The sequence below is a fragment of the Mytilus galloprovincialis genome, chromosome 3 (genome assembly GCF_965363235.1).
Source record: "Mytilus galloprovincialis chromosome 3, xbMytGall1.hap1.1, whole genome shotgun sequence".
NCBI classification, from domain to species: domain Eukaryota; kingdom Metazoa; phylum Mollusca; class Bivalvia; order Mytilida; family Mytilidae; genus Mytilus; species Mytilus galloprovincialis.
In genome coordinates, this window is record NC_134840.1 from 22,047,390 (window position 1) to 22,074,708 (window position 27,319).

At 32.5% G+C, this 27,319-nt stretch overlaps 1 protein-coding gene across 2 annotated transcripts; it reads left to right on the forward strand.

Moving 5' to 3' along the window:
* On the forward strand, positions 1 to 27,319 carry LOC143067421 (methionine--tRNA ligase, mitochondrial-like). 2 transcript variants are annotated; one of them, XM_076240677.1, is made up of 12 exons: positions 1 to 182; positions 4,029 to 4,144; positions 7,560 to 7,631; positions 11,103 to 11,189; positions 14,678 to 14,806; positions 15,267 to 15,372; positions 17,672 to 17,799; positions 18,452 to 18,561; positions 19,184 to 19,283; positions 21,373 to 21,484; positions 25,974 to 26,171; positions 26,901 to 27,319. In XM_076240677.1, exons 1-12 carry the CDS (start codon positions 53 to 55, stop codon positions 27,269 to 27,271), a joined length of 1,659 nt encoding a protein of 552 aa, XP_076096792.1. In that variant the 5' UTR covers positions 1 to 52; the 3' UTR covers positions 27,272 to 27,319. The 2 variants fall into 2 exon arrangements, with proteins under 2 accessions (XP_076096792.1, XP_076096793.1); XM_076240678.1 differs by lacking the exons at positions 1 to 182; positions 4,029 to 4,144; positions 7,560 to 7,631 and adding an exon at positions 11,626 to 11,725 and having other exon boundaries at positions 11,104 to 11,189.

Below are 27,319 nucleotides of genomic sequence, written 5' to 3' on the forward strand. Positions count from 1 at the left end.
TAGGCCCTGATATTTTGTCTTCTCAAAACTAAAGCTGTATAATTTGTAAATAATGCTGACAAAATCCATGTTATTCCGAAAGAAAATTGTACTTATAAGATGTGGGAGAGTATTCAAGCAAATAAGGTTTTATACGTGTAATAACTATTTTGTGACTACACCAATTTTCTACGTAAATGCAGGTATAGTAACAAAACTAACATGTAAAACCACTACACGTGTCTTTATAGATATGTACATGTATACATGTACAGTGAAAAGTGGGGTACTATTGTTTTCTTTACTGCTTGAAATTTCATGGATACAAGGACCAGTTCAGTGGCAGATCCAGTACTTTTCAAAAGGGGGCCCCGCTGACTGACCAACTGGGGGGGGGGGGGGTCCTCACTTGAGTCATGCTTCAGTGATTCCCTATATAATCAATCAAATTTTCCCCTTGAAAGGGGGGTCCAAGGCCCTGCAAGGCCCCCCGCTGATCCGCCTATGCAATTACTATTTATAATACAATACAATATTTTTATTGTCAATCAAGGACGCCTTAAGAGAGCAGTATAATTACAAAAAAAATTATTACAATGATTATTTTAAATTCTTAATGAGATATACTGACAAAATATAGAATTAGAATAGAGAAAATAAACACAAAAGAAAAATTAAAACCCCAGATATTTATATATATATTAAACATATAAAAATGTTATTCAACTGTTTATGGATACCATTAGTGCCATAAAATTTAAATTTGGCCTATGAATGATTCACTGAGTCAGTAAATTGGCATCATTTACATTTTTTAACAAATTATCCCTCTCAGTCCAGAGACTGATTATTAAATTACATAGGTGTTTTAGAACTTCTAGATTCTCACAACCCATTAGCCATATAAAAATATTTTCATTGTTACATTTCTTTAGATTAGGATAAGAAATACAAAGTTCTTTAAGGTGGCTCGTGGGTACAAAAATTTCAGCAAAAAATTAAACTTTTATTTTTTTATTACAAATTTTATTTATTACACTATTAGTTATTACTTTATGATATGGTACAAAAATCAACCCCAAAAAATGTTATGGTTTTGCCCCAGATGACTTTTAAAGTGTTTGATATCATTGAAAAAGCTCCAAATTATCTCCCTATGGTGCAAAAATGCCATGAAATATCTTTTTTAACTCATCGGTGACCTATATTTTTTATTATTGTTATCAAATAAGCTGTACATAAACTAAATAATTGTAAAATTTAAGCGATTTCTGTAATTAGGTTATATTTTTTTATTTCGATATTACCTTTATTTCTCCTATTAGTTCAACAGAAAAAAAGGACATTAACAAAAATGTATGCTTCTTCCAGAGGCAGATTGTGAGCTTAAATGAACAGTGACCCCATTTTTTTTATTTCATTTTTCTTTTACGTATATGATAAAGTTCATTTATAAAAAAATATAGCGAAATCCTATATTAGAAAAAAAAATGATTTATACCCAGGAGCCCCCTTAATAAATGTTATTCTATGCGTTTCTAATTTTTTGCATCATAGGAGAAAGTGGATCCCATCTTCCACCTCCTCCTCACAAAGTTTACAAATACGCTCAAGAGCTGGGATGTTTTTGTGCCTCCCTGTTTCGATTGCAAGTTGATGGTCCCCAATTCATTGCAATTCTTAGTTTTGTTAATGCCTGCCTTTGTTTAGAGTTTAGCAGGTTTACATACATTTTGTACATGACATAGGGTTCAAAATTAAAAAGTGTTTTGAGTAAACGAAATGTACGAAGTTTATTTTTTAGGTTTTTAATACTTCTTACATCATTAAAAATGTTAATTTTCCATTCTTTTATATACATGATATACAATCCTTTAAGTTTTCCCATAACTATTTTTTAATACAATATTTACTCTTATGTAGTAAACTGTTGGGAGAGAGATCCAGAAGCTCCAAAACTTTAATAATATAACTATACCATGAAGTGTGACCTTTTTCATGTAGGCTTTTAGATATAGTGCCAGTGCTTCTTTTAGTAAAATGTCTTCAGATTTTTCTAAAGTTATCCAATATTTAAGGATGCTTAATAAAATAGACAATATAAATGTATGTATGAGTTATAGGATAACTATATTTGATAAATAGGTCATTGCAATGTCTACTGTACATGTCTGTCAGGTAAGGTTCACCTGACATTGACCTCATTCCATTTATCAGAGATCAAGGTTAAGTTACATTGTCAAGTCTACATCTCAGATACTATAAGCAATAAGTATGGTATTAGGTTTATGGAATGATTGTAAGGTGTACATGTTAGTCTTGGAGGTTTCATCTGACCTTGACCTCAATTTCATGGTTTATTAGACAAGTTTTAGTTTTTGTGGTTTGATCTTTTTCACAGATACTGTAAGCAATATATTAATAGGGCCACTATATATAGTGTATGAAATGATTGAAAAGTTTACATGTCTGTCTAGCCGGTTTCATCTGAACTTGATCTCATTTTCATTGTTCATTTGACAATATTTAGATTTTGTGGTCTGGTTTTAAGCAAAAGGTCAACTAAGTTTAGTGTATGGAGAAATGGTATTAAGGAAACATGTCTTTCTGGCATGGTTCAGCTGACCTTGAATTCATTTCCATAGAACATTTTACAGACTTTCAACATTAATTTTCGTGATTTAAGTAAAACAGGCAAGACTTTTCAGTGTGTGGTCTCTTGTTTAATAATTAAAAACCACATCAAGAAGAATTAGAATAATGAAAAAAAATGTTAGAAAGAGAAGGAATATATGTAAAGCTGTGGTCACACTTTACTGGGTAGCACGAACGGACGCCTCACGGATGAAAATAAAAGTTTTCCGTTGACAAAATTGTTATCCATTGATGTACTGACCAAATTAAACAGACGTGTAACGAATGCATAACGTACACACACTGGATAGGCAACATACGAAAAACAGAAACGTACCGGACAGAACGGATGTCGAACATACATTCAACTGACGAGTACCGCAAAAAAACAGACACCTAACGGAAGCGTACCGGTTAAAATGAATGAACAAGATGAATGGAAAAATTAAAGGCAACAATAATAATACATGTAAATCACATAAATATTCAAAAAATTTCTGTGTAACTGGTTTTGGTTTGTTCAAACGGCAGTGTCTGGCCTGAATAAGAGCTGCTTGAATGTGAAGACATGCCTTTACTCTAAGATCGATTATGAATAATAAGAATTCATGAACCTCAAGACATCTGACATACAAATAATTGGCATTCCTTTATATATATGCGAAATTTGGAATTGGCATTTATCTGTTTCAGATCCATTCATCAACTGTTTTATCCGTTAAATGTCCAGTAGAAGTCTGTTTCACATTAGTTCAACATCCGTTTTATCTGTTAAAAATCCTGTAGAAATCTGTTGGTGAATTTTTATACCAGACCTCCAACGGATGTATAAAGGACAAGTAACGAACACAAAACGGAAACGAAACGGACGAGTACCGTACAAAACGGACGCCTACCGGGCTTCAATGGACACTTCATCCATTGGACGTCCGTTCAAAGTTTTGAACATGCTCAAAATTTTCCACCAGACAGAACAGACGTCGACAGATAAAACGTACACTAAACAGACATGAAATGGATATGGACGGACGTCTAATGGATATGAACGGATGTCTAACAGATAAGAACGTACGTCTAATGGACATGAACAGATTGAAAAAAAGTTATCCTTTAGGCATCGGTTCGAGCTATCTGTTAAGGTGTGGCCGAGGCTTAAGTAAGTGAAATTGTAGTTTAATAAAAAAAAAGATTACAGGAGTCCAATATAAAATGTAAATGAACATAGTGTACAGTACACCTATAATTTGTTAAACTTTTTGTTCAGTTATTTAGCTAGCTTATAGTACAGTTTTATAGTCATGTAAAGATTATCTGATAAAATTGATTTAGTCTCCTCCTTCATAAACCACAAACATGTTCAATTTAAAAAGAAATTAATTTGATCGCTCATACCATTTTTTATAAATATATTTTAGAGCCACATATTGGACATTTGTACACAGCTGTTCTAGCAGATTCTGTTGCTAGGTGGCATGAATTAAAGGGAGGTAATGTAATTTTTACCACAGGAACAGATGAACATGGATTAAAGGTAAGTTGTCTATTAAACTGAAAGAATTTCAATTTTACAATCTGTATATTTAAGGAATGACTGTAATATGTTTTCTGTCTATGAAGAAATAACATAAAAAATACGGTGCTCACTGAATAACCCACGTAGTGGGTTATTTAAAGTGTGCACCACATTTTTTATGTTATTTCGAATAGACAGAAAAAATATTAGTCATTTCTTATAATTTGATTTTTAATTCCATTTTAAACTGGAGTAAATCATGAAAAAACGTTGATGACATCACGGTCACAAGACAAAATTATGTCTATGGACTGATAAACAAAACGACGTCAGCCAATCAGAAGAGGTGTTACAACCAAAATTAAATTATATAAAAATCGAATGTTTCTTTTAATTATTTTATTTGTTTGCTAAAGCATTCATGAAAGTGCATGTGATAATACAAATATGAACATGGTCAATACTTTCACATTGGAAAAAATAATACTTAACAAGGGGAAAGAAGTATTCAATTCTTATAATTTCGTCTTAATACCTTAACCAGGAAATTAAAGGTATTAAAGTCAAGCTTTGTATTTGTTTTGTCTTTACAATGCTTATTCAGAAAGCTTTGTATGATCTAAATACCACTTGCTAAATAGGTTTTAACTGATTGCAGTTTGAATCTTCTCTACAAACTGACCAACTGGGTGGTAAAATAGTTTAGCTCATTGCTTCAGTGAAAGGTTGATATTATAATATGAATGAAGTGAAATAAACATTGATAAAGGTAAGGGTTACCAACTTGCCATCCAAATCCCGGTACGTCTAAACACTGCTAAGGACTCCTTAGTGCACTAAGGACTATACAATGCCACTAAGGACTAGAAGGAGTGCTGTTATGTGTATTATTTGTACATATTATGTTTGAGATTGATATTAAATGCATAAATTTGAAATTTTATAGAAAAATAATCATGAATAAACGAGATATTCAACATTATTTAGGCACGTGCCTGTTTTTCTTTGATATGCCGAAAATCAATGAACCGTTTGACACGTGCCAAATAACATAACAATTGATTAAACAATCATAACTTTCTTTTATTTTTTTAGAAATAAACAGTTGTATCGAAAAGATTTATGCTTAATATTTATTATTAAATGTGTTGTTCTTATTAAAAATGATTAAAAGGACAAATAATTTTGTTTTTGTTTCCATTAAACTCTATTTAGTAGTAGTTTTTGTATTATTTCTTTTCCGACAAAGTTATTTGCCATGGGTGCACGACTTTGATGAGCGCTTACTAAATGACTAATAAGTTAGAGTGTGGTCAGCTTGTTATGTAAGAGATACGAAGACAAAAGGAATAGATATATACTTATAAGTGTTTTTTTTTAATTTTTATTTCGACAAAGATGCTTGTATTTACAAATAGTTTCACTAAAAAATTACAATTGAATTGAGAACAAAATCATGTGGCGTCCTTGGTGTTTATCAAAACCACTAGTTTTCAACCAGTTTGATATCTGTTTACAAAGGCTTCTTACGGTACTTAATTGTTTGAATAGGTTCGACATTTTTTTTTCTAAAAGTAAAAGAAGTTGAAAAATCATTTCACGATTTTTAGTCAGATTAAATTTCATTTTCAAATATACAAAAGAGACAAATGTTTTTTTAAAATGTTCCACAGTTTTTAGTACATTATTCAGAAAAAATTTCAGTATGTGTTAATTTAGAGCTTAAGATATAATTTTGACAGAGAAAGAGAATGCTTCGTATGAATACCTTGAAAATATGCCTTTACCTTTTTTTGAAAATGAACCACAGCAAACGCATAAGATAATCCCTGCCCAAACAGGTCATATATGAACTTGCAATTACCGGACTTATCACAGCCCAAGATCAAGATGAGTTTAATGAAAAAGCAACAAACATCTCTGCTGGTTATCCAATTTTCAACACAAACTTTCAAAAAATATATCAATGTGAATTACAGAATTGAGAATGGAAATGGGGAATATGTCAAAGAGACAACAACCCGACCATAAAACAGACAACAGCAGAAGGTCACCTATAGGTCTTCAATGTAGCAAGAAATTCCCGCACCCGGAGGCGTCCTTCAGCTGGCCCCTTAAAATATTTTAAAAAAATGTATATGAGATCCGTTTGCGCCAAAAATGCATCCTTTTGCGCCACAAACATTTTTCTAGAATGCTACGTTTGCGCCACATGTTTTAAAATTACATGGTATCATTTGCGCCATAAATAAAACATACAATTGCGCCAATTAGAAGAAAAATGACTTCCCTACTCCTTTATTCGGACTTTGAACCGGAAGTTTACACGACAAATGTTTCCTTTTCTGAAACATATCTTCTTCTTAATGCTGCTGCATGTGTACTTCCCAATTTGATGTATGTAGTAGCTTGTAACTTCACTTTTTTGTCCGAAAACACAAGCATTGAAGGATGAAATGCATAAAACAGTTCATAATAATCCTAATATAATAATAAAGCCCATACGCATGGTGGGAACAAAGCACTGTGTCATCAACATATGTGGCTAAAACATTATCAGCAAAAGCTTCTATTTTCTTCTCTATTGGCACATCTTTATTAAATATTCAGAAAAGCAATAAGTTTTATTCTATCCCTGTACATTGACTGTCTAATGCATTTTGAGCCATTTCTCTTCAGATGCTTATCAGACATCTTCATGGTGAAGTATCTCCGAACATATGATACTTTTTAAGCCAAAAATAAGAATGAATATATATTAATCATTTTTATTTATGATAGATATGTGTACAGGTAAATTGACGCAAATGAGTTCCGAATATTGGCGCAGTTGATACATTTGGTAAACAAAATTTAGCGCAAATGATACCCCTGAAAAACAGTTATTGGTGCAAAAGGACTGCTGCCATTTCAGTCACCTAATAATATGAACATTAAATAAAACGGTTCATTGATTTTCGGCATATCAAAGAAAAACAGGCACGTGTCTAAATAATGTTGAATGTCTCGTTTATTTATGATTATTTTTCTAAAAAATTTGAAATTTATGCATTAAATATCAATTTCTACCATAATATGAAAAGAAATTACATGTAACAGCACTCCATCTAGTCCTTAGTGCACTAAGGACTCCTTAGCAGTGTTTAGACGCACCCTCCAAATCCAGGCATTAAATGTCTGTCATGAAATTCATATAAAATACCTACCTACATTTGCACTTTTTTTTATGAGGAACATAGTATGAAAAGGTGCAACTTGGATATGAAAATATCTATCTTATTGACATTAATTTTCTTTAATGGAACTTCAAAGTACTAAGGATATTCTAGGACCTAATATCATAAACAGATTTACCTGTTATTGTCATAAACTGTTACAAAAGATAAATTAATTATTCATGTTATTGTAAAACGTACCAAACTTTATTTTACAGATACAACAGGCAGCTGAAAAATTTGGTTTATCACCAGAGCAACATTGCACTAATATTTCAAAGAAATTCAGGGTTTGTAAACACGTATTATTGTCATTTTGTTTATTTTCTTTGGTTACATCTATTGACATCAGACTCGGACTTCTCTTGAACTGAATTTTAATGTGCGTATTGTTATGCGTTTACTTTTCTACATTGGCTAGAGGTATAGGGGGAGGGTTGAGATCTCACAAACATGTTTAACCCCGCTGCATTTTTGCGCCTGTCCCAAGTCAAGAGCCTCTGGCCTTTGTTAGTCTTGTATTATTTTAATTTTAGTTTCTTGTGTACAATTTGGAAATTAGTATGGCGTTCATTATCACTGAACTAGTATATATTTGTTTAGGGGCCAGTTGAAGGACGCCTCCAGGTGTGGGAATTACTCGCTACATTGAAGACCTGTTGGTGACCTTCTGCTGTTGTTTTTTTCTATGGTCGGGTTGTTGTCTCTTTGGCACATTCCCCATTTCCATTCTCAATTTTACGTATATATTTATACAATAATAGTATTTCAGTTTTAATACTAACTTTATCTGCAAGAATATCCCAAAGATGTCTGCTAGAGCATACTGACATTTGATTTGAAAAAGTCAATATAAAATGATATAATGCTGTTATTCTTTTTATCTGTAATTTTTGTCGAGCCTGCAACTTTTGTTGCAGAAAGCTCGACATAGGGATAGTGATCCGGCGGCGGCGGCGGCTACGGCGGCGGCTACGGCGGCGGCTACGGCGGCGGCGTTAGCTCACTTCTTAAAAGCTTTATATTTTAGAAGGTGGAAGACCTGGATGCTTCATACTTTGTATATAGATGCTTCATGTTACAAAGTTTCCGTCAGTCACATGTCCAATGTCCTTGACCTCATTTTCATGGTTCAGTGACCACTTGAAAAAAAAGTTCAAATTTTTTGTAATGTTGAATTCTCTCTTATTATAAGTAATAGGATAACTATATTTGATGTGTGCGTACCTTGCAAGGTCCTCATGCCCGTCAGACAGTTTTCACTTGACCTCGACCTCATTTCATGGATCAGTGAACAAGGTTAAGTTTTGGTGGTCAAGTCCATATCTCAGATACTATAAGCAATAGGGCTAGTATATTCGGTGTATGGAAGGACTGTAAGGTGTACATGTCCAACTGGCAGGTGTCATCTGACCTTGACCTCATTTTCATGGTTCAGTGGTTATAGTTAAATTTTTGTGTTTTGGTCTGTTTTTCTCATACCATATGCAATAGGTCTACTATATTTGGTGTATGGAATGATTGTTAAGTGTACATGTCTAGCGGGCAGATGTCATGTGACCTTGACCTCATTTTCATGGTTCAGTGGTCAAAGTTAAGTTTTTGAGTTTTGGTCTTTTTATCTAATGCTATATGCCATAGGTCAACTATATTTGGTGTATGGAAATATTTTATGATCTTTATGTCAGTCGAGCAGGTTTTATTTAACCGTGACCTCATTTTCACGGTTCATTGCACAGTGTTAAGTTTTTGTGTTTTGGTCTATTTTTCTTAAACTATAAGTAATGTGTCAACTATATATGTTGTATAGAAGCATTGTTAGCTGTACCTGTCTGCCTGGCATGGTTCATCTGACCTGGACCTCTTTTTCAAGGTTCATTGGTCTTTGTTTAGTTATCTTGGTTAATGTAAAGTTTATGTGACAGTTGTAATAAAGCTTAGATTTATACTTAAGACTATCAACATAATATCAATGATTAGTATAGAAGGCGAGACATTTCAGCGTGTGCACTCTTGTTTCTGTATTTCATGGATTTTTTTTTTGAAATACAAAAATATTGAAATAGTTAGTAAAACTATATTTACATGTACATTAGGTTGTGATAGTTGTGAAGTTGAATAAATGAAGTTGTGTGCATTTCTTGATATTTAATTTGAGTGTACATGAATCTGTCACTCTGTGATACAGTTTTACATGATGTCATTGCCTTATAGTTATTGGTATTAGGTCCTGTTCATGAATTCAACAAATATTTGGCAGTAGGATCAAAGGGAAAATGTACAAATTGCTGATAAAATATTTTATGCATTTTCTTATATTATTTCATTTTTTTTGACTGAATAATTAATGTTATTCAAATGTTGAAATCAGACTTGTGAAATGAATATTTATGGCACTTGAGACAGTGTTCTCCCCAGATCTTTCATATATAGCATCCTGGTAAAAAAGGAAACTCAAATACCATCATGTGTCTAAAAATTATACCATCACATCCATAACACAATCTATAAGAAAATCAATTCAGATAGCATCACATTCATAAATATAGCATCACATTACCACGATGCTAAAAGGTCCTGGCGAAACAGTGTTTGAGATACTATTAGGACCTTTAAATTCTCAGTTGTGGAACTTCTTTTGAAAGCTTTTGAAAGATATGGCCCACAGTTGTAAGTCAGTGAGTGCTATTACAGTTTAATTCATGTAATAATTTGTAAACACCTGTCAAAGACGTGATGTATTATGGTGTACCCATGTCTGGCCATCCTTACTTGTAAACACCTGTCAAAGACGTGATGTATTATGGTGTACCCATGTCTGGCCATCCTTACTTGTAAACACCTGTCAAAGACGTGATGTATTATGGTGTACCCATGTCTGGCCATCCTTACTTGTAAACACCTGCCAAAGACGTGATGTATTATGGTGTACCCATGTCTGGCCATCCTTACACCTGTCAAAGACGTGATGTATTATGGTGTACCCATGTCTGGCCATCCTTACACCTGTCAAAGACGTGATGTATTATGGTGTACCCATGTCTGGCCATCCTTACACCTGTCAAAGAGGTGATATATTATGGTGTACCCATGTCTGGCCACCCTTACACCTGTCAAAGATGTGATGTATTATGGTGTACCCATGTCTGGCCATAACACCTGTCAAAGACATGATGTATTATGGTGTACCCATGTCTGGCCACCCTTACATTTTTCTGTCAAAACTTTGCAGTATACCGGTACCTTAAATACACTTTAACATAATTTTCATATAACTTTATCACTACATTAGAAATGACAAAAGAAAGTTTGCTTTTGATTAATTTTAATTTTGTTGTTGCTCCAGAGTTATTGGACTTTAATTAATTGTCAGATTTTCACATTTTGTACCAAAACTTGAGTTTGCTTGGAATGATTCAGTGGACACTTGACATACTGATTTAAATAATGAACATAACAAACTGATTGATTCAAAAGGTATCCTAAGGCATGTTTTTATACAGAGCCATTTTATTAGTTTATGATTAAGTGCCAGGTCTCATAGTGAAGGTCTCTGCTTCAGTAAAATATCAGTATTAGAGTACAGGAAGACAATAATTCAACAGCAGTACATTTATGAAGATTTCTATTAATAAGATAAAGGATGTTCTACAAGAAAGTACATGAATATAAAACATATTATATTTTTTTTATTTGAAGTTTCATGACTTTGCTAAACTAATGATAAAGTATTTTAATTAAGTGGCATATTTTTTTTTAAGGATTTATTCAGTATAACAGATATTAAGTATACAGACTTCATCAGAACTACAGAAAATAGGCATAAAGAAGTGGTCAGTCATTTCTGGGTAGGTAGACTTTCAGTTAGAACCAGTAGTCTGTGTAATAAAATTGAGAATGGAAATGGGGAATGTGTAAATGCAAAGAGACAAGAACCTGGCAAAAGAACAGAAAACCACTGAAGGCCACCTATTCTTTGCAGCTAATGTCAGAGTGTTCATAAAACTACAATTTGAAATAAAAAATGAGGTATTATTGCCAATGAGAAAACTCTCCACCAGAGATCTAATGAAGAAGTTTAAAACAACTATAGGACATTTTCAAGCTTAAAACAAGAAAATATGAACACAATAGGATTGTGAAGTATATCTTTATTTTAATGTCGCTTTAAATTTCTTTTCCATTATTCTAGCAATAGATTTAATAAAGCAGTGATACTGCATAAAACTTTCATGAGTCTATAGATAGGAAACATATTTAGGAGAGCCTTTTTTCTTTCCAAAGGTTGATGGTTCAATATAACTCTGACTTCCTCCAACCATTAAAACTGGTGGCCACAATAAAGCAAAATGTAGCTGAAAGTAATGTTAGACCAACAAACAAAGTAACAAATAATTAACTTAAGGGGGCTCGCGGGTATAAATCATTTTTTTTTTTAATATAGGATTTTGATGTACTTTTTTATAAATGAACTTTATCATATACCTAATAGAAAAATGAAATAAAAAAATGGGGTCACTGTTCATTTAAGCTCACAATCTGCCTCCGAAAGAAGCATACATTTTTGTTAATGTCCTTTTTTTCTGTTGAACTAATAGGAGAAATAGAGGTAATATCGAAATTAAAAAAAAGAACTAAATTGCAGATATCGCTTAAATTTTACAATTATTTAGTTGATGTACAGCTTATTTGAAAACAATAATAAAAAATATAGGTCACCAATAAGTATAAAAAGATATTTCAATTTTAATGCTTTTTGCACCAAAGGGAGATAATTTGGAGCTTTTTCAATGATATAAACATTTTAAAAGTCGTCTGGGGCCAAACAGAATCGATTTGTTTGGTTGATTTTTGTACCATATCATAAAGCAAAAACTAATAGTGTAATGAATAAAATTTATAATGAAAAAACAAATGTTTAGTTTTTGGAAAATGACGCTTTCAGCGGCATGTTTCCAATACTAGTGACATGAACTTCCATTACATTTCTCTGCCTACCGCGCTTGATTCGTATTTACTTTCCATTACATTTCTCCGTCTACCGCGCTTGGTTTCGTATTTACTATTTTACATACAAACTTGAATCTGCTTCTATTATGTGTTGTAATATAATCAACCGGGAACCAGTTTACATACCTCCGGTCCTTCTTATTACCAAAAAGATCGAAGTGTACCAACCAATGTTGTTAAAAATACTCATAAATCTATTTTTATAACTTTATTGATTATGTGAAGTAAAACTAAAACATTGTTAAAACATTAAAGATATATAATTAATCGGGGAAAACTTGAAAGTCTTTTCGTTTTACAAACAACTGCCTTTTTTATAAAAAAAATATAATGTGTCCGTGTTGGTCACTTTCTACTGGTTATAAGACAGATCGAAGTACCGGAAATCCGACTCAATCTTTGTTTACAAAGTAACAACAGTAGAGGCTGTAACAGACTGTATCTGTATGACATGTGAATAAAATGTCGATATTGATGCTGGCTTTAATACAACGGTTTGAGAGAGCGCCGCCGATTTATTAACGGGGCGGGAGAACAGATTTAAAGCTATCTACGTTTGATGCGTGCACAACAGTGTCGATTGTTGCGTGGTATTCTTTGAATTTCTTGGCAGTTATGGTTCTCTTCGGACATGCTTTTTAGAGGAATTTGTCTGGTAACGTTCAATAGTGTGAATCAGCCCCTCAACTACTTTTTACATAAATACTAACTTTGGCTTCAATTACTAGCCTTGTTCGTCCTTGTCTGGAGATCTTGTTGTAGTTCCAGTTTGGCAAGCATTTTGGAGACTTATCCATCCTCTCTTGACTTGTAATCTCTGGTGATAAATTTTGCCGCTTGACATGTTTATTTTTGTTACGGGGTAGGGGTCGCATACTATGGCTCCATATTAAATTATGAGATCAGTTCATAAAGGTCTAGTTCATCATGTTCATTATCCAATCTGACACAAATTTCAATAACTGGAATGCCACCCAAGTTGAATATACATGTATGGTGACCCACTATAATAGCATAATAACTTGGAACTGTGTTTAATACCATGATGGTTCGACAATGACATAAAATTAAATGGAGACAGAAATTTGACATGAAAGATTGTGGATTAGTGTAAAATAAAAAACTAGCTTTCTATGATATATGGTTAAAGAATGAATATCAAATTATATGGGTCATGGGCAGAGTTGTTATAAAATATCAATATGGCAGAGAAGTGGTTTCAAGTTTCATATAAAGGGACCTGACTGGCATGAAATAAAAAAATCAAAGGAGTATCCCTATTTGTCTAATCTTCAAGGTGAAATAAAACAAGTATAACAATATTATGCTATTGTGTAAATCTACAGAAATAGAATTTGCTTCAAGTAACAGAAATAACTATGTCACTAGTAACTTATTTAATGAGTATGTGGGTAATAAGTCCTATAACATATGACCTCAGGAGCATTATTTACTATTTCTATTTACTGTTCTGATAAATTTTTTTACTATCAATGTGTCACACTTTGCATTAATTTTTTTTTTTTAAATGAAAATATCAGTATAAAAACATTAAAAATTGAATAAGAATGCGAAGTCATATGTTATAGGACTAGTGGAGTATAAGAGCGTGTTACAACAGGCTCTTTGTAATCATTTGGTTTGAAAGGATACTAGAAGTCTGTATTCTTGATTTAGAAAAATGTAATTGCAAGAAAAAAATTACACATTACTTAGAATACTTTAGATCATTCAGGTAGTCTTTATTTAGTATGTACAAAAGAACAGCCAGTAGTCATTGGATATTGTAGATCATTTAAATAGTAATTAGTCTTGACCTATCTATTAGTACAAAAGAACAGCTAGTAATCATTGGATATTGTAGATCATTCCAGTATTCTTGACCTATTTATTTGTACAAAAAACAACAACCAGTAGTCATTGGATACTGTAGATCATAATTTCAGATAGTCTTGACCTATTTATGTGTACAAAAAAACAGCCAGTAGTCATTGGATACTGTAGATCATTCAGATAGTCTTGACTCTTGACCTGTTCATTTGTATTAAAAAAAAACAGTCAGTTGTCATCTTTACTTCACACACACATATACAAATATCAATTATAATATATGGGTACGAGACATGTTGTAATGTTAAACTTATTACGGTATTTGAAGATCAAGACTTGCATAAAAAATATCCCAATATTAGAGGCAGTGGCGTCATTTTTCCTCAGAGCTTTCAGCTCTTTGATTAGCTGATTTGTTTGCACCCCCGAGCCTTCTTAAGGAGAAGCTGAAATGTGAGAAGCAAACGTGCCTAAAAGTTTTTATTATTTTCTGCAGCAATCCCTCATTAAGAATGATCATATTTACAAAGGTGTTTATGAAGGATGGTATTCTGTGGCAGATGAAGCATATTTATCAGAAAATGAAGTTATTGAAATAGATGATAAAGATGGGAACAAAGTTAAGGTAACATGGTATTGTTGTGTAAAGTTTTACATATATATATAGCAGGGTTCTCGTTAACGCGTCCTGTACATATGAAAATTGAGGAAGACGCAGAATTATTATACTATAGTGATTATATTTTACCACATACCTAAAATTGGGTCAAATTGTAAATCCTCATATACTTTATTTTTAAAAATAAAACACAAAGATGTTTAAACATTATTCATATAAACCTTTCTGGTAGGCTGTAAGTTCATCAGGAGTTGTTTTGACCTGGACAAAGGTTGTAACCATTATATTGTCAATAACATGCATTTCATTATTATGTTGTCCTTGACACCTCTTGACCAAACATTTTGAGTGTACTTACAATGCTGTTAACTTTGTGTAAAACGCACCTCTAATCCCTTGTTGAAGTTCTAGATGGGACTCAATTTTTTAATTGTAGTAAATATTTAATAAGGTAATATGTTTGCAGGTTGCCTATGACAGTAAGCATCCTGTAGTTTGGACCAAAGAAGATAATTATATGTTTAAATTATCAAAATTTAAAGATGGTTTGACAGAATGGCTTGATCAGGGAGGTATGTTTTTGCAAATTCAAGTGACCAGAAAAAACATTAAACAACAACTGCATAAAAAAAAAGATGTCTGACTAATTGTCTACAGTAATGGTTAGGATGAAATATGAAAAAGACAAGACATGAGTTTTGAGTAAAAAAAAAAGCAGGATGAGCATTTGGCCAAAAAAAGGCAGGATGGCAATTTATGTAAATAAAGTCATGATAAAGTAATTAATAAAAGGCATGACTAAATAAAGTGAAAAATAAAAAGGCAGGACAGAGATGACAACTAAACAAAAATGCAGGACAAAATTTTTCATTTAGGACCTCCCCCCCCCTAAAAATTAAAATTAAGAAATTATTGTGAGGTTTTTACTAACATGAATAATTCTTCTGGCTGTGAATCACAATAATTAGAACTCTCATTCTGACATCAGATACATATGTCTGTATGCAAATTTTGGTTGGTTGGGTGAAATCGCAATAAAAAACGCTGTTGATAATTTTTAAATTTAAGTAGTATTCACACCGTGACTTCCAAGTTATTAGACAATGTGTGAAAATGTAAGGTGTGAATTGACAGTCCTTGTTTAATAATGATCTTTAAATAAATTGCTTTGCTGAGTGCAGCCAGATACGATCGCTGAGGTCCAACACTGGACAGTTGGGGCAAAAATGGACACAATATTCGTGCTTGATACAGGTCTGAATTTGGATTGTTATTATATATTTGACATATATTAGGTTTCTTACACAGAATAACTGTAGTCAAAGAACTTAGAATTGGTAATATGATTTGAATTTATATATTCTTTGCTTTTGTGCAATTACCCCCCCCCCCCCCCCTTTTTATACCACTGCAAAAACAAATTTGGGATAGTATAATCGTATGCGTCGTCTAAAGACAAATTGGTTTCCGAACAATAACTTTAGTTTACATGAATGGATCTCTTTGAAATTTAATAAGAAGGTTCACTACCACAAAAGGAAGGTTGGGATTGATTTTGAGGATGATGGTCCCAACTGTTTAGGAATTAAGGGCCCAAAAGGTGCCAAAAACAAGCATTTTTCTACTTTTAGGATAATAACTTGTGTATAAGTATTTCAATTGCTCTGAAATTATTCCACAATGTTTAATACCACAAGTAGAAGGTTTGGATACATTTTGAGGTTATGGTGCCAACAGTTTAGGAATTAAGGGCCAAAAAGGGGCCAAAAATAAGCATTTTTTTGTACTTTCTGGACAATAGTTTGTATGTAAGAGTATGGATCTATCTGACTTTGTACCACAAGGTTCCATATCACGAAAGAAAGGCTTGGGTTGAGATAAGGGGTTATTGCCCCATTCATGCAGAAATTAGGGGCCAAAAAAGGACCAAAAATGAGCATATATCTAGTTTCCAGCTAATAACTTGTGGTTAAGTGTATGGATCTCTCTGAAATTGTACTACAAGGTTCCATACTAAAAAGAAAAGGCAGGGATCGAGTGTGGGGGTAATTGCTCCAAGGGGGGATTCAAAAAGTTTGGGGGGTCCAATTTTTTTAAGGGGTTCAATTTTTTTTTAATTTTTATAAAGTTTCAAGAAGAAATCTTTAATTGCACAGTATTGCACAATAGATTTGTAAGATCTTGATATTTGTTTTGTGTCAGAAACCTATATTATGTCAAAAATTTGATAACAATCCAAATTCAGACAGTATCAAGCTTGAATATTGTATCCAAATTTGGCCAAACTGTTCAGGGTTCAACCTCTGTGGTCGTATCAGGCTGAACTCAGTGAAGCATTTTATTGGCAAATTGTAAAAAAAAACTGACATTTTTTAATTCATAATTTACAAGTAGTGTAAGTTAGGTAAATCTGAACATTCCCAAAATTGTATTTTAAATGTTTTTTTGATTACCTCCCTTCACTGCTTTTAAATTGTCTTAATTGTCCATTGACCAGAAAAACCTCTTTTCCCCCCTTTTTGCCCCTAATTCCTAAATAGTTTGAGCCATAACCCCCCCCCCCCCCCCTATAGTCAATACTAACAATCACTTCATGGTATGGAAACTTGCTGTTTAATTTCAGAGAGTTTCATACATTTAAACACAAATTATTGTTTGGAAACAACAAATAGAGATCCATTCACTAAAACTAAAGTTATTGTCCGGAAACTAAATGCGTTTCTGAGGACGACGCAGACGACGATGACGAAGACATAATAGCATTATATGATGCAAAAAAAGTTTTGCAGTCATATAAAAATTAAGATGAATCTAGACCTCAACATAATTCATTTACAAGTTTTCAGGTTACTTTTTGATATTCTTTTTCAGTGATCCACCCACAGAAATTTGAAGTGATGGTTAGACAGTGGGTTGATGACCTAGAGGATTTATCAGTATCTCGACAAAGGAATCGATTGACATGGGGTATACCAGTACCTGGTGATAATACACAAACAGTAGGCAAATTAAACTAGGATATTTTATAAGAAAAAGAAGATGTGGTATGATTGCCAATGAGACAACTCTCCACAAGAGACCAAATGACACAGAAATTAACAACTATAGGTCACTGTATGGCCTTCAACAATGCGCAAAGCCCATATTGCATACTCAGCTATAAAAGGTTCCAAATTGACAAATGTATATCAATTCATACGAGAAAACTAATGGCCTAATTTATGTACAAAAAAGTGTACTATGTGTGCTGTGTATATTATCAGGATATGGTACCTTTCCATGCATTATACAGACTCTAATACCCTAGTAAATATTGATGCATACAATGAAGAAAAACAGAACAGATATTATATTACATGTATGTAAAAGAAAAAAATGGAATGTCATGCTTTAAGAATTTGGCGAAGTTGTAGGTAGTATTAAGAAAATAAGTGGAATTTAGATATAAGAAGGAGTGTAAATATGTAATATTTATAATCAATTCCTTCACCAGTTTTAACCAACACATTAGAAACTGCACAAAATGGTTCCATACTGAATGAAAAAGATAAGTCTGTGAACAAGGAATTTAGTTGACATTTTTAAAGTTATGTACTTGATCATACAGGTGATAAAGTATATGGTTTGAATTTTATTTTCTATTTGCAACAGATATATGTATGGTTAGATGCTTTAGTAAATTATCTAACTGTATCTGGTTATCCAAATGAATCACATGACTGGCCACCTGATTGTCATGTGGTTGGAAAAGACATTTTAAGGTTAGTATTGTTGTAGAAGCTTTATCCTGTCAATGTTGTAAAAGTACATTACTCACTGATTTCCATTCAATCCCCTTATATACTAGGCATATATCATTACTTTGTTAAACACTCCTTTTAACCCTATGAACAACTTCATTAACCCTATGAAAAAACTTTTTGGAGGCTACATAGTTGAATCACTGTTTGTCTGTTCATGCTCCTTGCAACAGCAAACCCTCATAAACGACTCAAAAGATTTGATGAAAAACAGTAAAATAGTATCTGAGAATTTGCAAAAAGAAACATACCATTAATTATGAGCCAACATGTAAAATGAGGTTATCCTTTTATGAGTTTAATCATTCTTGGTTTTTATTTTGCTATTTGAAGTACATGTATGTTAAAAGAATAAATGTTCAGCACATACAATAAAAGATTAAAGTCAAATGTCTAAATAAGGGAAATATGCACAAGTGAAATGACAAACAACAATTGGTTACTGTCAAAATAATCTCAATGTTATTTTTTTTCTGCATTTAAGATATTTTACCTTAAATCATTGTACATAACATTGCTTAATCCAAACAAAAACAACATGCTTTTTTACAGTAAATTATGTATCAGAATTTTATACTTTCAGATTTCATGCCATATATTGGCCAGCCTTTTTACTTGCAGCAGGTCTCCCACTTCCAAAAAGGATACAAAGTCATTCTCATTTCCTGGTAGATAATACTAAAGTAGGTTTTGTGTTTATGTGTCAGAGGTGTCCATTACTTAGACATGATTGATTCATTAATGTTTGCTTACTGTTCAGTGGCTATCTACAGACTCCTCAGAGAGTACTTACAAGGGTTCTTTATCATACATAGAGAGTGGTACTCTCTCTACACAAAATATAAGATTTAACATCCCCATTCCGACTGGACATGGCTGAATACTTACACTACCTGCATAGTCAAACAGGCTCTGAATTAAAGCAACTATTTTACTGCCAAAAGATATCAAATGGAATTACTATTTTTCTTTACCCTTAAACCTTTGATGTTTTTTAGAAATGAAGGTTATGAAAAAAGGAAAATACAAGCAGGACATAAGCTTTATAACCTACTAACTATGAACAATATATATCTGAATATCTGAATAGGTATACAATGTTGTGAAATTCAGTTATCTTATCTTTTTCTGTGTAGAAAACTATGAGTAGGATGTTTTTAAATTCGCATTCTTTTAAAACAAAACTGTATCTGAGTTATCTCCCCTTATGTAGGAAAATAGATAAAAAAATAATCTAACAAAAAAAAATCTGGTTTTATACGACCGCAAAAATTGAAAATTTTTTGGTCGTATATTGGTATGACGGCGTTGTTGTCATCGTCGTTGTCAGAAGACATTTGGTTTTCGCTATAACTTTAGTATAAGTAAATAGAAATCTATGAAATTTAAACACAAGGTTTATGACCATACAAGGAAGGTTGGGATTGATTTTGGGAGTTTTGGTCCCAACAGTTTAGGAATTAGGGGCCAAAAAAAGGTCCCAAATAAGCATTTTTCTTGGTTTTTGCACAATAACTTTAGTATAAGTAAATTGAAATCTATGAAATTTTAACACAAGGTTTATGACCACAAAAGGAAGGTTGGGATTGATTTTGGGACTTTTGGTCCCATCAGTTTAGGAATTAGGGGCCAAAAGGGTCCAAAATTAAACTTTGTTTGATTTCATCAAAAAATGAATTATTGGGGTTCTTTGATATGCCAAATTTAGATTGGTCTACATTAAGGTGCAAAGGGTCCAAAATTAAACTTTGTTTGATTTTAAGAAAAATTGAATTCTTGGGGTTCTTTGATATGCTGAATCTAAACATGTACTTAGATTTTTGATTAAGGGCCCAGTTTTCAAGTTGGTCCAAATTGGGGTCCAAAATTAATTTTTGTTTGATTTCAACAAAAATTGAATATATGGAGTTTTTCAATATGCTGAATCTAACCATGTATTTAGATTTTTAATATTTGGACCCGGTTATCAAATTGGTCCACATTGAGGTCTAAAGGGTATAAAATTGAACATTATTTGATTTCATCAAAAATTGAATTCTTTGGGTTCTATGATATGCTGAATATAATCATGTATCTAGATTTTGGATATTGGACCATGATAGGTAAATGACCAATTTAAATTTTTAAGTTTTTAAGTTTAAGTTCTTAGACCACATTCATTCTGTGTCAGAAACCTATGTTGTGTCAACTATTTAATCACAATCCAAATTTAGAGCTGTATCAAGCTTAAATATTGTGTCTATACTTGCCCCAACTGTTCAGGGTTCGACCTCTGCGTCGTATAAAGCTGCGCCCTGTGGAGCATCTGGTTGTAAAATATGATAAAATACTGAATTTTTCTTATTAACATGATAAGTATTACACATGAATTACATTCTTCTCTTGAAATTTGCACCTTTCATTAAAGATCTAGATTGATTGTTATCTGCTATTTCAAAATCCAATATTGAGGAAGACATCTGAGCTACCTTAATAAAGTTTTAATCACTTGTGTTTTATTTTGAGAAGCTTCTAAATTTTCATTTAAACTTGTTTTACAATTAACCAATAATCGTTTAAAAAATAATTAGGATTAATATTCATAATATAACAAAAACCAAGTGGAACATACATTGTCTAATAAGGAGAAAAGGATTCATAAAGAATTATTTCTGGTCTTATATAAGTGTCTTTTTTGGGTCACTTTTGTTTGGCATATCTTCTGAATGTGCAAAAATCTGAAAAATATACCCATCACAGAATATTTGAAATTTGTATTATAATTTGATGCAGATGTCCAAGAGTAGAGGTAATGTCATAGATCCATTTGAAAGAGTAGACAGATACACTGCAGATGGGCTACGTTATTTCTTGTTGAAAACTGGAGTGCCACATGCAGATTGTAGTAAGTACTGAGTAAATCTTTTACAAACACTGTATTGTACGATAAGAAGTTTTCTTGTTGTAGTACTGTAGTCTATGGCACACCAAGAAAGATATGGTATACACATTTTAATATTCATATGTTAAGAAAAGTGACTGACTTTACTCATATTGACCAGTGGCGGATCCATAAATTTCATAAGTGGGTCCCTTTGATTGCCTAAGAGGGGTCTGGTTCCTGTCATAAATCAGTGATGATTGCCAATATAATCAACCAATTTTTGTTTTCACAAAGGGGTGGAGGGGCTGGCCCCCTTCTTATAAGACTAAATCTACCTCTGTTGACTCCAAAATCAAAAGGGTTCATCCCCTTTCCTTATATCTTTCATCTGCATTAAGTTCTTTCAAATCAGGTAAGGTTATCATTTGTTTCGGACACATGGACAGAAAGCTGAACTGACTTACGATTATGATTTCTGTTTGTCTGTCCATTTTTTTTCCTGTCTGACCATCCATTCCTGTCCTACTTCAGATTAAAGGTTAAACAATTTGGTCAAGGTAGTTTTTGATGAAGTTGAAGTCCAATCAACTTGAAACTAAGTGCACATGTTTCTAATTGTAATGGCAAATTAGCATTTTATCCCAATGATCAATCTGTAAGTCCACTGACATAGAAAATGATTGTGTGAGTGGGGCATCCATGGTCTATGGACTCATTCTTTTTATTTTTAATTTAAATAAATATTTGGGTAAAACAAGATATATGAAAATTGAAAAACCAATTGTTCAGAGAACAATTGAAGGCCTTTCCACATCAAAGAAATTTTGAAAAGAAGCTAGTTTCTTCAGACTGATGCGATAAATAATGGTTTTGATGTGCTTGAACTAAAGTGAACTAATGGAGATCATATGCTACTTCCGGTTAAGTAAATGTTACTTTTGGTCTCATATGATAGCTTCTTTCACACTGATTCCAAAAATATGTAGTTTCTATATACTTATGCCTGTTAACTGGGATATAATTGACCACTTCCGGTTAACAGAAAGTCACTTCTGGTCTTTAGTGATAAGTAAATGTATTTAAATTACAAAATATATGGATTCTGAGTACTTTGATATGAAACTAGAAGTGCAAAAATAGCTACTTCCGGTTTTCTCAAGGTCATTTCTGGTTGTCATTTTTCAAGGTCATATGTCACCTAACCTTTTGTACAAGATCATATGGCTTTATAATGAACTTAGTTTAAGTTATAATCAAATAACCTTATATTAAGACATTTCAGGGGCACCAACTACTATAAGATGACACTAAAATGTATCAGACCAAATGTAACATATCTTCATTCAATAAAGGAAACATTTTGCACTTGCTTTTTAGCTCACCTGGCCCGAAGGGCCAAGTGAGCTTTTCCCATCACTTGGCGTCCGTCGTCCGTCGTCGTTAACTTTTACAAAACTCTTCTCCTCTGAAACTACTGGGCCAAATTAATGCAAACTTGGCCACAATCATCATTGGGGTATCTAGTTTAAAAAATGTGTGGCGTGACCCAGCCAACCAACCAAGATGGCCACCATGGCTAAAAATAGAACATAGGGGTAAAATGCAGTTTTTGGCTTATAACTCAAAAACCAACGCATTTAGAGCAAATCTGACACGCGGTAAAATTGTTTATCAGGTCAAGATCTGTCTGCCTTCAAATTTTCAGATGAATCCGACAACCCGTTATTGGGTTGCTGCCCCTGAACTGGTAATTTTAGGTAATTTTTGCTGTTTTTGGCTATTATCTTGAATATTATTATAGATAGAGATAAACTGTAAACAGCAATAATGTTCAGCAAAGTAAGATTTACAAGTAAGTCAACATGACCAAAATGGTCAGTTGACCCCTTTAGGAGTTATTGACCTTTATAGTCAATTTTTAACCATTTTTCCTAAATCTTAGTAATCTTTTACAAAAATCTTCTCCTCTGAAACTACTGGGCCAAATTAATCCAAACTTGGCCACAATCATCTTTTGGATATCTTGTTTAAAAAATGTGTGGCGTGACCCGGTCAACCAACCAAGATGGCCGCCATGGCTAAAAATAGAACATAGGGGTAAAATGCAGTTTTTGGCTTATAACTCAAAAACCAAAGCATTTAGAGCAAATCTGACATGCGGTAAAAGTGTTTATCAGGTCAAGATCTATCTGTCCTGAAATTTTCAGATGAATCGGACAACCTGTTGTTGGGTTGCTGCCCCTGAATTGGTAATTTTAAGGAAATTTTGCTGTTTTTGGTTATTATCTTGAATATTATTATAGATAGAGATAAACTGTAAACAGCAATAATGTTCAACAAAGTAAGATTTACAAATAAGTCAGCATGACCAAAATGGTCAGTTGACCCCTGAAAGAGTTATTGCCCTTTATAGTCAATTTTTAACCATTTTTCCGTAAATCTTAGTAATCTTTTACAAATATCTTCTTCTCTGAAACTACTGGGCCAAATTAAACTAAACTTGGCCACAGTCATCATTGGGGTAACTTGTTTAAAAAATGTGTGACGTGACCTGGCCAATCAACCAAAATGGCTGCCACGGCTAATAATAGAACATAGGGGTAAAATGCAGTTTTTGGCTTATAACTCAAAAACCGAAGCATTAAGAGAAAATCTGACAGGGTTTCATTGTTTATCAGGTCAAGATCTATCTGCCCTGATGTTTTCACATGGATCGGATAACCCGTTGTTAGGTTACTGTCCTGAATTGGTAATTTTAAGGAAATTTTGCTGTTTTTTGTTATTGTCTTGAATATTATTATAGATAGAGACAAACTGTATACAGCAATAACGTTCAGCAAAATAAGATCTACAAATAAGTTTACATGACCAAAATAGTCAATTGACCCCTTAAGGAGTTATTGCCCTTTATAGTTAATTTTTAACATTTTTCATAAATTTTTGTTAATTTTTAGAAAATATTTTCCACTGTAATTATTGGGCCAAGTTCATTATAGATAGAGATAATTGTAGCAACAAGAATGTTCAGTAAAGTAAGATCTACAAACACATCACTATCACCAAAACACAATTATGTCATGAATTTATCCGTGTCCATTGTTTAATATGCACAAGACCAAGGTGAGCGACACAGGCTCTTTAGAGCCTCTAGTTTATATGTATCTTTCAATTTGTCAGGAAAAAGGCAAAAAGAAGGAAAAATCAAAATTGAGAAGTTGACCTTGACCTTTGACCTTCACCTTGTTTTCTAAGTTAGGACCTAGGGGCCTCAGAGAAAAACATTCCAGGGTTATACGGTTAACGGTTGATGAGTTGAAAACACTAAGCGACAAATTTATTTTGTAAAGGTAGATAACTCCTATAAAATTTCATTGAATCGCTTCGATCCAAATCAGCCAAAAATTCCTGAGGATGTAACGAACAATTTTTAAGAAGAATTTTGTCGATATCTTTTTTTGTCACGAAGGAGATGCACTCTGATGATAAACAGTGAATAGGGAGATAACTCTTACAAAGAAAATGGTTTGGCTTAGCAGGGTGATATTTAAAAGCGCATAAACTATACGATACAATATGAGAAATATTTAAGCGACAATTTGCGAAACAAACATTTATTGCAAGAACAAAATTTGGCGGAAGAAAAAAAAAATTATTATAATCAAAACAAATACAATAGGTCTTTCAACAGAAAAGTGGAAAGACCTAATAATCAGAACAAATACAATAGGTCTTTCCACAGAAAAGTGGAAAGACCTAATAAGTAAGATGTAAAATTATGTATGACCTTCATTTCATGGTTGAAATCCTAGAATTAAAGTTATTCAAATCAATATGAAAGGTAGATGGGGTGTCTAAATTAAGATTCATAGAAAATTTTAATAATTTGTCAAAATGTAGTTTATATTATGCTTCTTTTTAAAAAGATAATAAAAAGCATGGGTCACAGGGCTTATTAACACTACAGGTTGTACATAATTGACATATTTTGTATAGATAATGCATGGAAAACTCCATTTTCTGCCATAAAACAAAAATTACACCATAGAATTTTGAGATAAAATATGAGAAGATAGCTCAAACATTATGCTTTTAGATAAGAAAAAGAAAAAATGGGACCACAGGACTCGTTTTCTGGCTACATGATAAAATAGGTAAATTCCTAACTCATTCTATTATAAAATAAACTTGATCTGAATTATCTCCCCTTATATTAGAGTTGCCTCCCCTTATGTGGCAAAGTTTGGGAAAAAAATGAATCATACAAAAGTATTCTGTTTTTTATTTGCAAAATACAACCATAGATATGATAAAACATGTCATTGTCTATATTGAAAGGAAAATTCTCACATTTTATTAAAGATCTAAACTGATTGTTTTCTGGTATTTCAAAATCCAAGATGGAGGAACCTTAACTTTGAAAGTTGTAAATTGAATGGATTAATATCAGATTTTATAAATTAAGCAAATATGAACAAAAAGGCTATATATAATTTGTTATTTATCATTTCAGATTACAGTGATCTTAAGGCATTAGATTGTCTGAACAATGACTTAGCAGATAAGCTAGGAAATCTGTTGAATAGATGTACGAGTAGGAAAATAAATACAAACTTTCCTGATCTTTTTCCAGCTCTCAATCAGGAAATTTTGGAAACCAAGTTTTCTCCTGAAGATGTAAAAATGTATAAATCATTACAACAACTTCCAGGTAAACTTTAAAAACTGAAGTCGATTTGAGGTAATAGCTGACCACAACTCAAGCTTACATAAATGCTATATACATTGATATATAAACTGTTTATTATTTTTAAATTTCATAACTGACATAAAATTGAGAATAGTATTGGGGAATGTGTCAAGGAGACAACAACCCGACCATAAAGCAGAAAACAGCCAAAGTCCACCAATGTGTCTACAACACAGCAAGAAACTGACACCACTATATCAAACTGCACCTAACTTGGCCTCAGTCATCCTCAGGGAGGCTTCCTGTGAGATGATTTGATCCCTCAATTTATATGACAATTTATTTCAACTGATATGACTTGGACATGTTTTCAGGTAGCACACACATAATTGTTTGCTGCCTGTTTTGACTAAATGTATTATTAGTACATGTTGTATCGACTTGACTTGTTTAGCACTTTTTCAAGTATTGTATGTTACTTGTGTATATTATGTTTGAATTTTACCCTGTCAGAGTTTTACTTTTTGCAAGTTAAGACTAAAAGAAGTTGGTCATCAGAGATTATATCAATGTATCAATATTGTGTAAAAGCATCCAGATGATCATATAAGGCTAACTGTTTAGCTGATAGTAAATGATTTCGAAAATTCAAATTTAGATGCACCAAAACAATACTTTTCAGTGCTATTTATATTTTGTTTTGGTCTACAAAAAGAAATATACTAATTAAAGATTCATTCTTTTTTTCAGATATGGTTGATGAACATTATAATGAGTACAACATATACAAAGTGATAGAATGTGTAATGATGTATATAAAATGGGCCAATAAACTTATAGCAGACAATAAACCATGGCAACTTAAGAAAAAAGAAGAGGATCTCCAGTTCTTAAAATGCCTTATACATGTAGTGATGGAAACATTAAGAGTGAATGGAATCATTCTACAACCAATTGTGCCTAATTTAACTGATCAATTGTTAGGAAGATTAGGAATTCCTAGTAATGAAAGAATGGTAAAAAATATTCACTTTGGAAGTAAAGAAATTAGTGAACGAAGATTAGGAAAATCTGATGGGGTTTTGTATCCAAAAATAGTAACATCTAATAAACCATCTTGAAAATTGAGTGTTATTTATATTTTAAGAAAGATCTTTTTATTAATTTTA